This window comes from Thamnophis sirtalis, unplaced genomic scaffold (genome assembly GCF_051295495.1).
Source record: "Thamnophis sirtalis isolate CommonGarterSnake01/CBP01778 unplaced genomic scaffold, rThaSir2_p1.2 scaffold_5, whole genome shotgun sequence".
Lineage (NCBI taxonomy): Eukaryota > Metazoa > Chordata > Lepidosauria > Squamata > Natricidae > Thamnophis > Thamnophis sirtalis.
In genome coordinates, this window is record NW_028261385.1 from 20,873,418 (window position 1) to 20,888,480 (window position 15,063).

Below are 15,063 nucleotides of genomic sequence, written 5' to 3' on the forward strand. Positions count from 1 at the left end.
AGAACATTTTGATGATATAAGACACAGACAATTTTATATGTGTGTGGTCATTATATACAAATATGCTGGTTTGATTGGATTTGTCGACCAAGCTGACGCAAACATATTTTATACCTATGCAATTATTCCAGCCTTTTAAGCTATCATTGGGGTTTTTCAATTCAGCTTCAGAAGCTAAACTCAGCATGGCTGGGTCCCTGGGATCCTTCTGTATTTTGAAAAATGTATATTTCTTTTCTTCAGGTCAGTTTTCCCCAGTCTGGTTTTCTCCCTGCTTCTTTGGGATAGAAAGTGCTAGCATGGCACTGGGAAAAGTTGTACAGTTCATTAATTGTTTGGTTTCATGAGGTTTTTAAAAAAACATTTTATTCCTTCAGCATCCAAAATAATTTGAAACTTCTTATATGCTGTCCCCGAACAGCAGCACCCAATATCATATAGCCGTGATGGTGAACATATGATGTGCCCGAAGTGGCACACGGAGCCACGTTGGCTGGCATGCGTGACGTCCATTTCTCTTCCGGGTTTCTGGTGCACATGCGTGCACAACAATCAGTTGGCCTTTGTATGTGTGGCAGTAATGGAAACTCGAAGAGCTGGTCTTCCATTCTCCGGCATGAGCATGCAGCCGGTCAGCTGATTGTTGTGTGTGCATGCGCTCCAGTAACTGGAGTCTAGCTGGCTGGCACACCTGCATCTGCTAGAAACCAGAAGTGCATTTTCCAGAGCGTGCATGCACCCTTGGCAGCTCCTCTTCCGGGTTGCGTCCCAAACATGCGGCACTCCTTTTCCAGCACTCAGTGCCAAAAAGGTTCTCCATTACTGTCATATAGCTAATTTTTAGAAAGTAGTTGCTCAAAGCTATCAGAAGAACATTAATTGTTTAGTGCAAGTTCTTTCTTTGAACCTAAATAACTCTTTTGACTATAATTTATGGTTGAACATGATCCATGTATGTTTTTGAAGAGAGTCTGAACTGAGCTGTAAGTAATCCTTATGGGGAGAGCTTGGAGTCAATCTAAGGGGAAAAAGTTGGAGAGCAATTGTGAATCAATAAAGACTATAATGGCCAAGGCAAAGCCAATGCTAGACTGGATGCCTTTGTATCCTTTCCTTGAAGAGGGTTTGGTATTTTCTCCACTCCTATTTAACATCTACATGAAGCCCATGGAAGAGATACCCTGTTGCCATGGAGTGAGGCATCATCAATATGCTGGTGGAACTCAATTATATATCTCTGCCCCTCACAACTACGCAATGGTGTTGATGTCCTACCTTAGAATCTGAAGTCTGCCGATGTCTGCATGGGGAACAATCGATTTCAACTGAACCTTGGCAAGACTAAGTGCCCTTGAGTTTTAGGGTCTTCTGGACAGTGGTGGGTTTCGGCTCCCATTGCAACCAGTACGCTGCAACAGGGCTGGACATCCACCACAGGGATGTTCACTGTGCTCGCATGTGCACCTACCACCTGTGACACTCCAGCTGCTCGGCGGAGTGTCACGCAGGCGCCATATGCTGCGTGTGTGTGTGCAAATGGCCCGTTTTCTTCAAATACAGATAAGGAACGAGAGAGGGAGGGCGGACCCGTTTCAGTATGGTGACTGCTGCTTCCAGCAGGCACTGGTATGGGGCGTACCACCTGGAATCCACCACTGCTTCTGGATCTGTGAGGGTTATTGTTGCACCATTTTGTTCCATATGTGTTGTTGTTCAGTCATGTCTGACTCTTCCTGTGCCCATGGACCATAGCATGCCAGCCACCCTCCCCCATTCTCCACTATCTCCTTTAGTTTGCCCAAATTCATTCCCACAGCGTCGATGATACTATCGAACCATGTCAGTATCTGCTATCCCCTTCTCCTTTTGCCATCAGTCTTTCCCAACATCAGGGTCTTTTCCAATGAATCTGTTCAGTGCGTAGAATCATAGAACGGTGGATTACCTTGTTTTCCCGAAAATAAGACAGGGGCTTATTTTCTTTTGACCCCCGAAATAAGCGCTTGGCCTTATTTTCAGGGAGGTCTTATTACTTTTGAGATGTAGGAGGCAGCAAGCGTGGTCACCTCATGCCTGCTGCTGTGTTGCAATATTTTCAGGGAGAGCTTATTTTCAGGGGAGGGCTTATTTTAGCGCATGCACTCAAAAGCCTGATTGGGCTTATTATCTGGGGAGGTCTTATTTTCAGGGAAATGGGGTGGGAAGAGAATAGAAGAGTCATCTAGTCAACCCTCTAATGTGCCAGAAACCAATTAAAACTATTCTTGAGAAGTGATTGTCCAGTATCTTCTTAGAAACCTTTAGAGAGGTAGAGCCCACGGTTCTTGTCTCCTGTATGGTCTCCTGCATGGGATGGTTGGGGTTTGACTAAGTGACCTACAAAGTCTCTTCCAACTCTGTTATTCTATTCTGTTCTATTCTATTCCATTCCATTCCCTGTAGTAGACCTTTCTGATACTATATAGTTCTTACTCTCAAGATTTTTTTCTTTATACTTAAACAGATACTGTGTGATTGCAGTTCATACTCTTTATTTTGATTCCAATTTGTGTGGCCATGCAAAATAATTTCCTAATAATCTTTCTGTAGAATACTGTAGGAGTTTTAATTCCTACTGCAAATAGAAAGTGCTTACTGAGTCAGCATCAGACTGACATTGTGACCACAGCAAAAGGTCAACCCCCCCCCCTTTCTTCAACATCCTAGAATTTGATTCAGTCCTGACTTCCTATTTGAGCTATTAAAGAAAAACCAGCTACTGAAAAACATGTTTTAAAATCAAGGTATCATTTAATAATTGACCACGTAGTAAAGATGAATTATCTAAGAAACCACTTATTTCCGCACAGGCCTATGAGTCTTTATCTTAAACATAAGATGCTGTACTGATTACAGCACAATTTGCTGACATTCAATAATTGAATGTTTTTTGCACTGAATAAATCTCTGACAGAAATAAAGTAGATCCTTGCTGTGGATGGATTTCACCAAAAATTTGAATTTTCTTTATACTGCTAGGTCTTTCCTTAGTTTGGCAAAATCCTCTAATTTCTGCTTAACTGTTTTCAAACTATTGGTTTTATAGTTTTTACTCTTTAAAATATTTTATGTTAATGTATTTATATAATTAATTTTTTGGCAGTTTTTAAAAAGATGACTATAAAATTGCAATAATGTTTAAAAAGCTGTAGCAATATTAAAGTATTCAAAATAAGTCAATTATTTTCTTCCCATATTAAAATAAGAATTCTAGGTAGTGATATCTTTTCTGAATGATTTATTTTTAGGTTTTAATTAGAATTCTGCATCCCATAGTGTACTATTTCATTTTTTAAGAAAAAATCATTTTCACTGTTTTGAATAGAAGGGTGGGGTTTAAGTTTAATAAAGAAATGCACACATGTGGGCAAAGTGTATATTTTTACTAAATTTGAATGCCTTTTTAAATGTCTGTCATAAATTCCACAGCTTTCTATTCGTGCTCAGCTTGGTGCAGGAGCAGAGACATGGTTAAAGAAAGGAAAAAACATTCCAGATGAATTATTAGTTGGCATCATGGTGGAAGCTATTAGGTATGACATAAATGTCTGATTAACTTTTAATGTAATAGTAGAGTCAGATTTTGTTATTGTAACGATCCCTAAATTAGTCTAGAAATTGTCTCCCATTAAAGAGAATAAGAATAAGAGCTTGTTTACACAGACAGGAAATATTAATCATAACATGAAGTTTATGTTCACTGTCTAGCTTTCAGAGCTTTGTGGCTCTGAAATGACACAGAAGGAATTTCTGCAAGATGAAACAAACAAAACAGTATTTGGTGCGAATAACAAATGGTGCACAGGTAGTCCTCAACTTACAATGTAATTGAGCCCAGAAGTACTCTCATAAGTCGTGTTGGTTACTAAGCAGGTTACCATGTGACTGTGCTCAGTGTTATGACCTTTTTTATGGCTGTCGCTAAGTGAATGCTGCAGTTTTTAAGCAAACCCATTTTTCTTCAATGGGTATTTTTTGCTGGAAAACGAAAGTAAACACCAAAAACCGGCAAACAACCAAAAATGTGAGCTGGTTGTCAAGCATCCAAAAGCATCATTCGACACGTCTGTGTGTGTGTGTGTGTGTGTGTGTGTGTGTGTAGGCTCTGGAACCAGATGATAAATAGCTCTGGTGAGGTCCATTGATTCTTCAAATGATTGCTAAGTAACCAATCATTAAGTGAGGACTACCTGTAATGTTATTTTTCCTACATTTTCATTTTAGTTTGTTTTATTTAGCCTGAGCAAAGTTTGTAAGTGAGGGTCTAATATATGTTTGTTAAATATGGAATCACAATCATTAATATTCTTTTATTTTGGGGGCCTTTGAATTAGTCTTAACTCTTGGCTTATTCCTGGAAGAATCCTTGCAGTTTTCTTGGCAATATTTTCAGAAGTAGCTTTCCTATGCCTGCCTTCTAAAGCTGGAAGGGAGAACATAGAATCATAGGACTGGAAGGGACCTTGGAGGACTTCTAGTCCAATTAGAGAGAGACTAGTCTTAAATCACCCAGCTGGTTTACACTATGGTAGGACTAGAATTCATAGTCTCCTGGTTTCTAGGCTGGTGCCTCATGACTACTTCATCAAACTGCCTCTCTTTTAATGTTTATACAAGATAAATGATTTTTATGAGCTTGTTAGAAGATAATTATCTAGACAAGTTAAATTATTATGATTATGAAGTCTAAAAAGATTATTTAATGAAGTGTTTCTAATCTTAATTTGCCTGGGGTTTGACTCCCAAAGTCAAATGTAGCTTTTCAGCCAAATTTAGTTTCCCTAAATACTTGGCCCTGTTCTTTATTTATTGAGGCAGTCTCTGCAAGCACCAAGAATTTTAGAACACTGCAATTATGAATAATCCTCGGGTTTTTCTTCTTATGTTATTAGTTTCCTTCTTACTTGTAGAATGCAGTGTTGTTTTCACACGATCAATTCCTGTAAGAATTTCATTTTAAAGCAACTCAATATATGTTTCCACCAGGGGGCGAATCACAATAGGATATAATATACAGTATTTCAATATTGATATACCTGTATTTGTCCCAGAGATACCCATCTGCCTTCTTCTTTTTGCATTCCACCAAGTTTAGTGGTATTTATGAATGAAGATATTTTATTCAATTGAACAATCACTTCCCACCCTTTCTCTCCCTGTTCACTGTGAAGTACACCCCATCCCATCAATACCAATTAGCTGCTGTTCACCCCATTTCTATACTGATGGATAGCCCATTTTGAAATAATTAGATTTGAAAAATAGTAAAGTCTCTTGAAGCCAGTGCCCAGGTAATGGAGGGGAGAAGAGAGGTCCACTTGTCTTCTACTGGTGACCTCATTATATCACTGTTTAAAGTGAAGAGCACAAGGTTGAGACATAACAAAGCTTCCCAGGAGAACAAAGAAAATATTAATGTAATGCCAGTGTAAGCAAAGACAACACTGCCTCGGGTGTCGTTGGTTCGAATCCCTAGTGTCGTGTAATGGAGTGAGCTCCCGTTACTTGTCCCAGCTTCAGCCAACCTAGTAGTTCGAAAACACGTAAAAAAAATGCAAGTAGAAAAATAGGAACCACCTTTGGTGGGAAGGTAACAGCGCTCTATGCGCCTTCGGCGTTTAGTCATGCCGGCCACATGACCACGAAGATGTCTTTGGACAGCACTGGCTCTTCAGCTTTGAAACTGAGATGAGCACTGCCCCCCTGAGCCAGGTACGACTAACACACATGTGCGTGGGGGAACCTTTCGTCACAGCTTTATAAAAGTGAAAGAAAGCTCTTAATTTTAACTCATTTGAAGAGCACCAACCGTGGAAGATTGACTGAAGTGAGTTTACTCAGAATCTATCCTTTTGATGTATCAGAATTCCAAATTAGAAATTTTGGAATAACGTTGTAAATGTAGCAGTGGAAGAAGGAGCAAATTTCAAAGGAATTTGTTTTACTTAGCGTTTAATAATTTCTTCCAACTACATTTCATTTTTGGTCTTGATCTCTCTTGTCAACCCTTCTCTCCCTGCCTCCCTGTTTTGATTTAGTCGGCTACAGCCAGAAAGGGGTTGGATCATAGATGGATTCCCAATGACACTCAATCAGGCCAAACTGCTTGAAAAAGCATTGACCGGACAAGATCCAGACCAGACAGAAATTAATATAATAAAGTTGAAAAAGCCCACACTGGTTACAGATCCTGCAGCTCCAAAAGAGCCCCCCGTGCAACCACCTGGTCTTGACTTTGCTATTTTGTTAGATGCTACAGACCTCACTGTGATGAAGCGGGTAGCAACAGAGAAGGGTAAGTTCAGTATTTAAATGCAGCAATGCAAAGCTTTTTGAGAGATTCACATCAGTACCTATAGTCTTTAATTAATGATGGGTAATTAGGACCTGAATTTCCATCACTAAGCAATATGGTTTTAAAGGACAACATCATGTAACCAATCTGCTTAGCAATAGCAGTTCTGGAAATCTCTGGCTACCATTTTTAAGCAAGAACTGTGTGGGTTGCTAAGCAAGGACCTCATGTTGGCTGCAACTTCCTGCTGCTTCCTCATTTTTTTTTTTTCGTGGGAAGTTGGCAGGGAAGATTGCAAATTGCAATTATGTGACTGTGGGACTTTGCAAACCGTTGGAAATGTGACTGTGGGACTTTGCAACCACCCAGATCATGATCATGTGATCACCGAAGTGCTGAGCTGTTGCTGTACGAGTGGTACAGAGAAGCATTTGTATTGCACAGTAGTCTGTTGATGCATAAGCATTTTGGTGAAGCTGGGAAGAAGATCAATTTGTCTCTTTTCTTTTTCCTTCCTTTTTCCTTCTACAAACCTACTGATCGTTTACTCTTGATCCTCAGTGACTCTTCCACCTCAGGTCCTGGTGGTTCTTTCCACTAGAGGACTTTAGGAAAGAATGATGTATCTCTTGGTATCCAGACATGCTGTAGAGTGCTCATCAAGAAACTAAAACTAGGATGGGACTTGTTAGAGAGGTCCATGATTTGTATAGTCAATCAAAGAAGGAACCTACACACTTAGTACAGCAGTGTATTGTTATATTTGCTCCCAAAAATAAATTTGCCTCCTATAAGGCATTTGGAAGATACAAGTTACAGTGTTAATCTACACAGAATGGAAAAAAAATCATATCTAATTTACAATTTTTATGCAGTTTAAACAATTCTGCACAGTATAGAAATACTCTCCAGCCCCTAGTTGATTTTCATGTGATTTTCTAGTAAACGTGACCACTACCTTTATGTAGTGTTTCTGTATGTCTTTGCCTAAACCCCCTGAACAATCCAGTACTGGCATGCCCATCACTATGGATATTATGAATATCAGACACCATTTAAAGGATATCTTTAAATGATATAGCCTTCGAAATATGTTTCATAAGATTATTCTTTTTTTAATCCAACAGCTGACTCCTATGAAAGAGAACACAAAACCAATATTTCAGAAACAAAAATCCAGCAAAGAGAGGAATTAAAATCAGTGTGGGGCCAGATGCATCACAGGTTAGTTGCATTTTGGGTTGGGAGAGTCAACAAGAACTAAAAAATACCGAAAACTTTGCCTAGAAGACAACAAAATGTGGGGTTTTCACTGTATGCCCATAGAAGAAATAATATGGCTGAACACTGACATTTTTTTTGAGCCAGCGGATAAATGTAAATAGATAATATCAAAATGCTACATCAGTATCATAATAACAAAATAACAAGAGTCAGAAGGGATCTTGGAAGTCTTCTAGTCCGACCCCCTGCTCAAGTAGGAGACCCTATGACATTTTAGACAAATGACTGTCCAATCTCTTCTTAGAAAACTCTGGTGTTGGAGCACCCATACCTTCTGCAGGCAATCTGCTGCACTGGTTAATTGCTGTAATTGTCAGGAAATTTCTCCTCAGTTCTAGGTTGATTTTTCTGCTTGATTAGTTTCCATCCATTGCTTCTCATTCTGCTTTCAGGTGCTTTGAATAGCTAGACTCCCAGAGGTGGGTGGCTCCCGGTTCTGCCCAGTTCGGCCAAACCGGTAGTAGAATTCAGGCCTGGGTCGCAGAACTGTAGCAACCCGGGCCTGCCATGCCCCCAAACAGGTTCCCTCACTGCCGCTGGGCTCCCGCCATTTTGGTTTTTGTGACTGTGCGTGCAAAGTTCACTGTAAATTGTTATGCGTGTTGCGAACTGGCAGCAACCCACCCCTGTTGTCTCCCTCTACTTTGTGGCAGACCCTGAGATATTGGAACACTGCTATCATGTCACCCCTAGTCTTTCTTTTCATTAAACTAGACTTATCCAATTGCAGTATACCCAATTCTCAAAATAACAGGTAGGCATCTTTAGATGTTGATTATAGTCATTTGTTCTTATTTGGATTATGAGCATCATTTCAGTATTTGTGATCTTGATTTTGGTATTTTATTGTGTAGAATTATAGGTTTCTTGGACGCTTGGCCCCAATTGGAAGCTTGGTATTCTGAACAGCAAAATATACTTACAAAAGTCAATGCTGATATTGAGGAAAGTCTTATGTGTCAAAGGATAAAAGAAATTTTAACAGGAGAAATCATTAAGATCCAAAATAGAGGTATGAAATATTACTTTACATTAGATTTTTAAAAAAGGAAAAGGAATCCTTGCGGATTTTACTCTGCTGGTCATTGCCAACTATAGGAGGTGGTGCTCATCTCTGTTTCAAGGCCATTGAACCAGCACTATCCAAAGACATTTCTGCAATCATGTGGCCAACATGATGCCAGGGAGCACTGTTACCTTCCCACTGAAATGTTACCTATTTATGTACTCCCATTTGCATGCTTCCGAACTGTTAGGTTAGGTTAGATCTCAAACCTGGGCTGCCAATTTTCCAGCCAACAAGCCCAGCATCTTAAATCTTGAGCCACCACATCACCCCTTACGTTAGATAAAGTAAGCATTAATTACTGCCAAATACAGTTTCTTTTCCCTTAGCCTTTTCTTTATTTCCCCATAATGTTTAGATCATATTTTAATTTTAGGCATATCAAAACAGAGGTCTTGCTTTCTTGTTCTTTGTGGATTTGTGAAATGTCTTTATATTGTAAAATAAAAGATAAATAGGATGATGATTTTACGCAGGTCTAATGTAAAGAATGGAGCTCAGTATTAATATCAATGCTATTTTTTCTTTCTTTTAAGTTTTCATTTTAATCATTATATACAAATTAAAAACACCATTTTTATTCTTGGTTGTTCATTTCACTGTATTCTCTACAATAATGGAAGAATGAAAAAACCCTCTTACTTGTACTGTCTGCTCAAAAACAGAGGGAAGTGTTTTTAGAAACTCATCAAATCTCCCATGTTTATGCAACAGAGATATGTAAGTTCAGAGTGCCTCTTTAGCTGAAGTGCTGTGACTATATGTTACAGTAAAGATGATAAACTGGTTTGATGCTTAATCAATGGTATTGGTTGAGATCGTATCAGATTGTATCTGATGTCAATCACATTGAGCCAAAAATGTGAACAAATAACACATTGTCTTGAAACAATGAATGCAGCCTTGTGAAACAAATTTTTGTTCAGGTGTGGAGGATGAATCATATGGAAAATGCATCCTCCCCTATACAATGAAAATCAGTTCTCTACTCATTGGTAACTAGGAACCTCAATGTCGATCAACATTTAAATACAACAATCACAAACAATGAAGTGGTTCTAAATTGAATTATTCTGTCCTATTGAAATACGATAATAGCATTTTTAATTACTGTAGTCATTTCAGCGACCAAATTTCGTAGCTACTCCAAAAGTGGGGTGGTGAAGTTATTTGTCTTGAGGAATTAATTAACTATAACAGATTTACTGTTAAATCTTCCTGGCAAATCTGTAAAAATAAATCGTTCTGTTTTTAGTTTAACCCTTATGAGGTTTTTGTTTAAAATCTTTTCAGTGAAAACCACTGATAGCAATTTTTTTCGGTATTCTTTTTTTTCTATCCTTATATTACATACTTCTTGCTATAATATTTTATTAACCCCATTAAATAGCTGTTTACATAATGACAAAACTTATTTTCTCCATTTTCTTTCTAGCACAGCATTCTATCCCTGTGAATTTTTTCGTTCAAAATTAGTACATGCTAGAGTTGTGTATCTTCAAAAATTCATTAATCTTTTTACTTGCAAACTGTTCTGACTGCAATTTTTTTCTATAATGAATTCCTGTTACATTTTCTCTACGTAAAAGTTAATAATACACAGTGCAATCTGAAATTTAGAATTAGAGTATTCTTTATTGACCAAATGAGATTGGATACACACACTTCACTACCTCTTGGTCCTCTAGAAAACAGCCCCTCCCTCCTAGGAATTCAGACTACATTTCTCCCAAATGTCTCTTGGAATTATTCTGTATATCATGATGTAACTTTCAAAGTAACCTGGAAGATTTTTAAATACTGTGAAGCAACAATGTGAGCTGGGGAGAGTTCTAATTTCTTGTTGCCTACCATATTTTTGGAGTATAAGACGCACCCTTTTCCCTCAAAAAAGAGTGTGAAAATCTGGGTGGATCTTATACACTGAATACAGCATTTTTGGCCTCCTGAAACCCCACCCCCTTTGCAAAAATGGCTGTGCATAGCCTTTAGGAGGCTTATAGAGTGCTCCTGGGGGCTGGGGAGGGCTAAAATGAGCAAAAATTTTAATTAAAAAAAAAAGCTTTTTTTGCTCGTTTTCCCCCCCAGCCCCCAGGAGCACTCTATAAGCCTCCTAAATGCTATGCATGCCCTTTTTTTGACAAAAAATGAGCCCGTTGTCACAAAAAACGAGCCAGTTTGAGAAACACTCTAATTACTGCGCCACTGTGGCTCATAAAAGCATAGCAATTTTTATTTCTTTATATTCATTTTCATCTTATTTCTTTATTCATTTTTCTTTTTTCTTTATTGCAGCTTATTTCGTGGGAAATAATATTCAAGAAATTTGAATATTTGCTAAAAACTAATAGGAAATATTATATTGTATTGCATTGCATTGCATTTATAGTACATTATTACTGTTGTTTGTGTTTGTATGTTTTGCTGCTATTCCTGTATTGAAGGAAAAGAAAAAGAGAAGTTAGAAGCTGAAAAACAGAAGGAGGTCATCCACCTTTTGGCAGAAGAATCATTCATACAAAAGGTGGAATCAGCCCTATTGCAAGAATCACAGGAGCCACCACCTCCACCTCCACCCCCTGCAACTAAAGGTTGGTGGAACTTCATACATGCCCTCCATTTAGAAACTGATACTCCAGGACAAGCCATTTTTGGAAGCCATTTCTTTATGGTCACTTTTAAATAGTGTATGCTGTTCTTCTTGCCCATGTATACCTACAAGTAGGTTGATGGCTTTACGGAGCTCTTTTCAATATATGGAGATAAGAAGAAAGCCCCTTTTGGCTTTAATTTCATCAGTAAATACCAAAGCTAGGCTTAGAAAATATGCAAAAAGACTCCCCGAGAAATTTCATGCAGTGGGACAGAATTATAAGTAGGAGCAGCGTGAAACAAATGTGCCAGTTTTAGGGGACTGGAGGCTAAAACATATCAGGAACGATTGCAGGAACTGGGTATGTCTAGTTTAATGAAGAGAAGGACTAGGGGAGACATGATAGCAGTGTTCCAATATCTCAGGGACTGCCACAAAGAAGAGGGAGTTAAACCATTCTCCAAAGCACCTGAGGGCAGAACAAGAAGCAATAAGTGGAAACTAATCAAGGAGAGAAGCAACTTAGAACTGAGGAGAAATTTCCTGACAGAACAATTAATCAGTGGAACAGCTTGCCTCCAGAAGTTGTGAATGCCCCAACACTGGAAGACTTAAAGATGTTGGATAACCATTTGTCTGAAATGGTATAAGGTTTCCTGCCTAGGCAGGGGGTTGGACTAGAAGATCTCCAAGGTCCCTTCCAACTCTGTTATTGTATTGTATTGTAGCTCTGTCCATAGAATGGTATTGTCCTGATGCCAAATGAAAAGGGACAGTAATGCGCATATATATTTATGTGGGTGCACATTCATTCAACCATATAGAGCACGGGTGTCAAACTCAAAGCTCGGGGGCCGGATCCAGCCTGCGGGATGCTTAGATCTGGCCAGCGGGCCCCCCTGGAAATAGTGAAGGACCAGCCCGCAGTGCCTCTGCCAACGAAAATGGAGCTTGGGAGAGCCACGCGCAGCCCTCCCAAGCTCTGTTTTTGCTGGCAGAGGGTCATAAGAGGCCGTCCCAGCCAAAACCAGACTGCATGAGGGCCATGTGTACCCCCCCAGCTCTGTTTTCATTGGCAGAGGGTCATAAGAGGCCATCCCAGCCAAAACCAGAACGCATGCAGGCCATGTGTACCCCCCAGCTCTGTTTTCAGTGGCAGAGGGATGTAAGAGGCCGTCACAGCCAAAAACAGCTCGGGAGCCTGTTTTCACTGGCAGAGCACTTGGGCCACCACAGGTGCCCCCCAACACAAAAGGCCCACCCTGGGCACACCCACCCCAGCCCTCAATGAGGTCAAACACAAATCTGATGCGGCCCTCAATGAAATTGAGTTTGACACCCCTGATATACAGCTTTAGCAATGGAGATATTTTGTAATTTTATTATGAATCTGCAGTCTTCAGCTGATTGATGGAAAGTGGGATATAAATGTAGTTAATATATAGCTAGTGGCAAAAAATAAAGGCAAGTGGACACTTTTGTGACAATACTTTCCCTATAATTAAATATGTAGTTTTATGTAATGTATATAGTCTGGAATCCAGTGTGGTGTGGAAGTTAAGGTGCAAGACGAGGAGAAGGGATACTCGTGTTCTAGTCCTTCCTTAGGCATGGAAAATAATTGGGTGCTCTTGTGTCATTCACCCAGCCCTAATCAGTGTCAGGCTCTGTGATGAGCCAGCTGAGAAACAAGTTAGAAACATTGTCACTTCATGCATTGAGAGTTTTGCAGTAAGAAATAAACAAGTACAGTGCAAACCAAATCCTTTTGCTTTCCAGGTAGGGCTATGATCGTTAGTTACCATAACCTGGAGTAAAGATTTAAAAAGTGGCAATCTATAGATATGATCAAGGTGGTAGCTTGGGAAGAATGGTCATTTCAATGAGAAGAGACCTCCTCACAAATTTTTCTCTCGGGGCTCATTTATTATCCCATGCGATACACTTTTTAAAAATTAAATGTGAACTCTATCAATATGGTTTATAAATTATGATTTATGAATTTGTACTAGATAGGAAACTACCTTAGTGCTGGGGAATGCACTTAAAAGATGTTGACCTCCCAGAGGGCAAAAACTCTAAGGTCACAACACTGAACATGTGTTTTACTTTTTTTATGGACCTTCTGTATTTGGGCTGAAAAAAATGGATAATACCTCTAGATGGCATAGATAAAGCTCTACCCCTTTGCTACCATCTAATAGTTGTATGGATGTCTGCAGCTCAGTTATGGCAAGCCAAGTATTGGGAGACAATAATTTTGACCTTTGTATTAAACAATCCTGGAAAAATTGACAGAGTTGGGAATTGAGTTAATGGGTTCGTTTAACTCCACAAGACTTAAAAATCAATTTAATTGCTTATACATTTTCCATGTCCAGTTTGGGAGGTATTTAAATAACTGTAATTCCCAAAACACAGTAAAAGTGTTAAAATATTGGTTTAGTGCAGTGATGGCGAACCTATGACACGCGTGTCAGTGCTGACACGCGTAGCCATTTGGGGTGACACGCACAGGATTTCATGCGATTCATCCTCGGCTCCTGCACGGCCGCCGAGGATGAAAGAATCTGTGCTGGAGGAACGGGGGGGGGGGGGCGGGACGTGTGATCTCCCCCGCCCACACTCACTTACTGTATCGCCGCCGCCCCTTTCTGAGCGCAGGGGCTGCTGGTAAGGCGTGCGTGCCGTGCGCACACACGTCATCAGCGCGGCGAGGGAGGACCCGCAGGAGAGGAGCGCGGGAACAGTGCGCGCCTCTCTCCAGTCAGACGGGCACAAAGAGTCTACTCCTGGGACTGTCGGTTACGACCGCACCACAGCAGGGAACAGCGGAGTGCCAACGGGAACTGTGAGCGCCATTATACATTTTTGTAGTTTAAACTATAAATTGCGCAAAATTATGTTTTTGTCGAAGTGACACACAACGCGAGTTATGCTCGATTTTTTGCCGATTTTTGACACACCACGCCAAAAAGGTTGCCCATCACTGGTTTAGTGTATAGCATAATTTAAGAGTGATTTATTTAATAAATTGTAATTAGGCATAGCTTGGCATTACATGAAAACCCAATCACTAGTAAGTTTCCTTTCCCTATCTTACCTTATCTACCATATCAAATAACTAGAAGAAATGAAGAGAAAATAATTGGTTGACAAAAGCCTTTTAACTACATTATTTCCATGACACACTTGAAGTATGGACCGAAGATTTTCGTTATTCCTATAAATAATTTCCGCATCTGTTCACCTTTAGTCTCAACTGTTGTTTTCTCCTTTCCACTGTCTTATGATTTGACAAGTTTATGAAATTGATAGAGAAAGCGAAAATTAACAGTGACCATGATTACTAATTACTGCTTAGATTCAGATTCAGTTTACTTTGGTTATTGAATTAAACCATATTGGAGTTCACAAAATACAGTGAATAATAAACTAGACAAACTGGGTTTGTTGTGAAAACGCAGTTGCTAGATCTTTAACTGATTTGGTAATCAACCCAACTACTATGAGCCAAAATATTTCTTTATTTTTGAAGTTATTTCCATGTTCCCCCTTATTTGAGTTTAATCCTAGACAGGAGAAACATCCAACTTAACAAGAGCAAGGTAATATATCTCAAAATATTTCAAATATATATTAAATGTCCTACAGAGATCACTTCATCAGAGTTACCTGCTAAAGGTAAAAAGGTAAAGAAAGATGAAACAGTCAAAGGAAAAGAATCAGCAGCTAAACCAGGTGAGATAATTTTGTTGTTAAATTTAGTACTTGCTGATTAAAAAT

The 15,063-nt window shown here is 39.4% G+C and overlaps 1 protein-coding gene across 3 annotated transcripts in view; it reads left to right on the forward strand.

Moving 5' to 3' along the window:
- The window catches only part of SPEF2 (sperm flagellar and cilia associated 2), a 124,601-nt gene that overhangs the window by 48,332 nt on the left and 61,206 nt on the right, over positions 1-15,063 (forward strand). For all 3 annotated transcript variants that reach the window (XM_087715402.1, XM_087715404.1, XM_087715403.1), the window contains exons 15-20: positions 3,469-3,572; positions 6,078-6,334; positions 7,462-7,558; positions 8,473-8,630; positions 11,129-11,275; positions 14,932-15,018. In XM_087715402.1, coding sequence (XP_087571528.1) covers positions 3,469-3,572; positions 6,078-6,334; positions 7,462-7,558; positions 8,473-8,630; positions 11,129-11,275; positions 14,932-15,018 — 850 coding nt within the window. The remainder of the gene's footprint in view (positions 1-3,468; positions 3,573-6,077; positions 6,335-7,461; positions 7,559-8,472; positions 8,631-11,128; positions 11,276-14,931; positions 15,019-15,063) is intronic.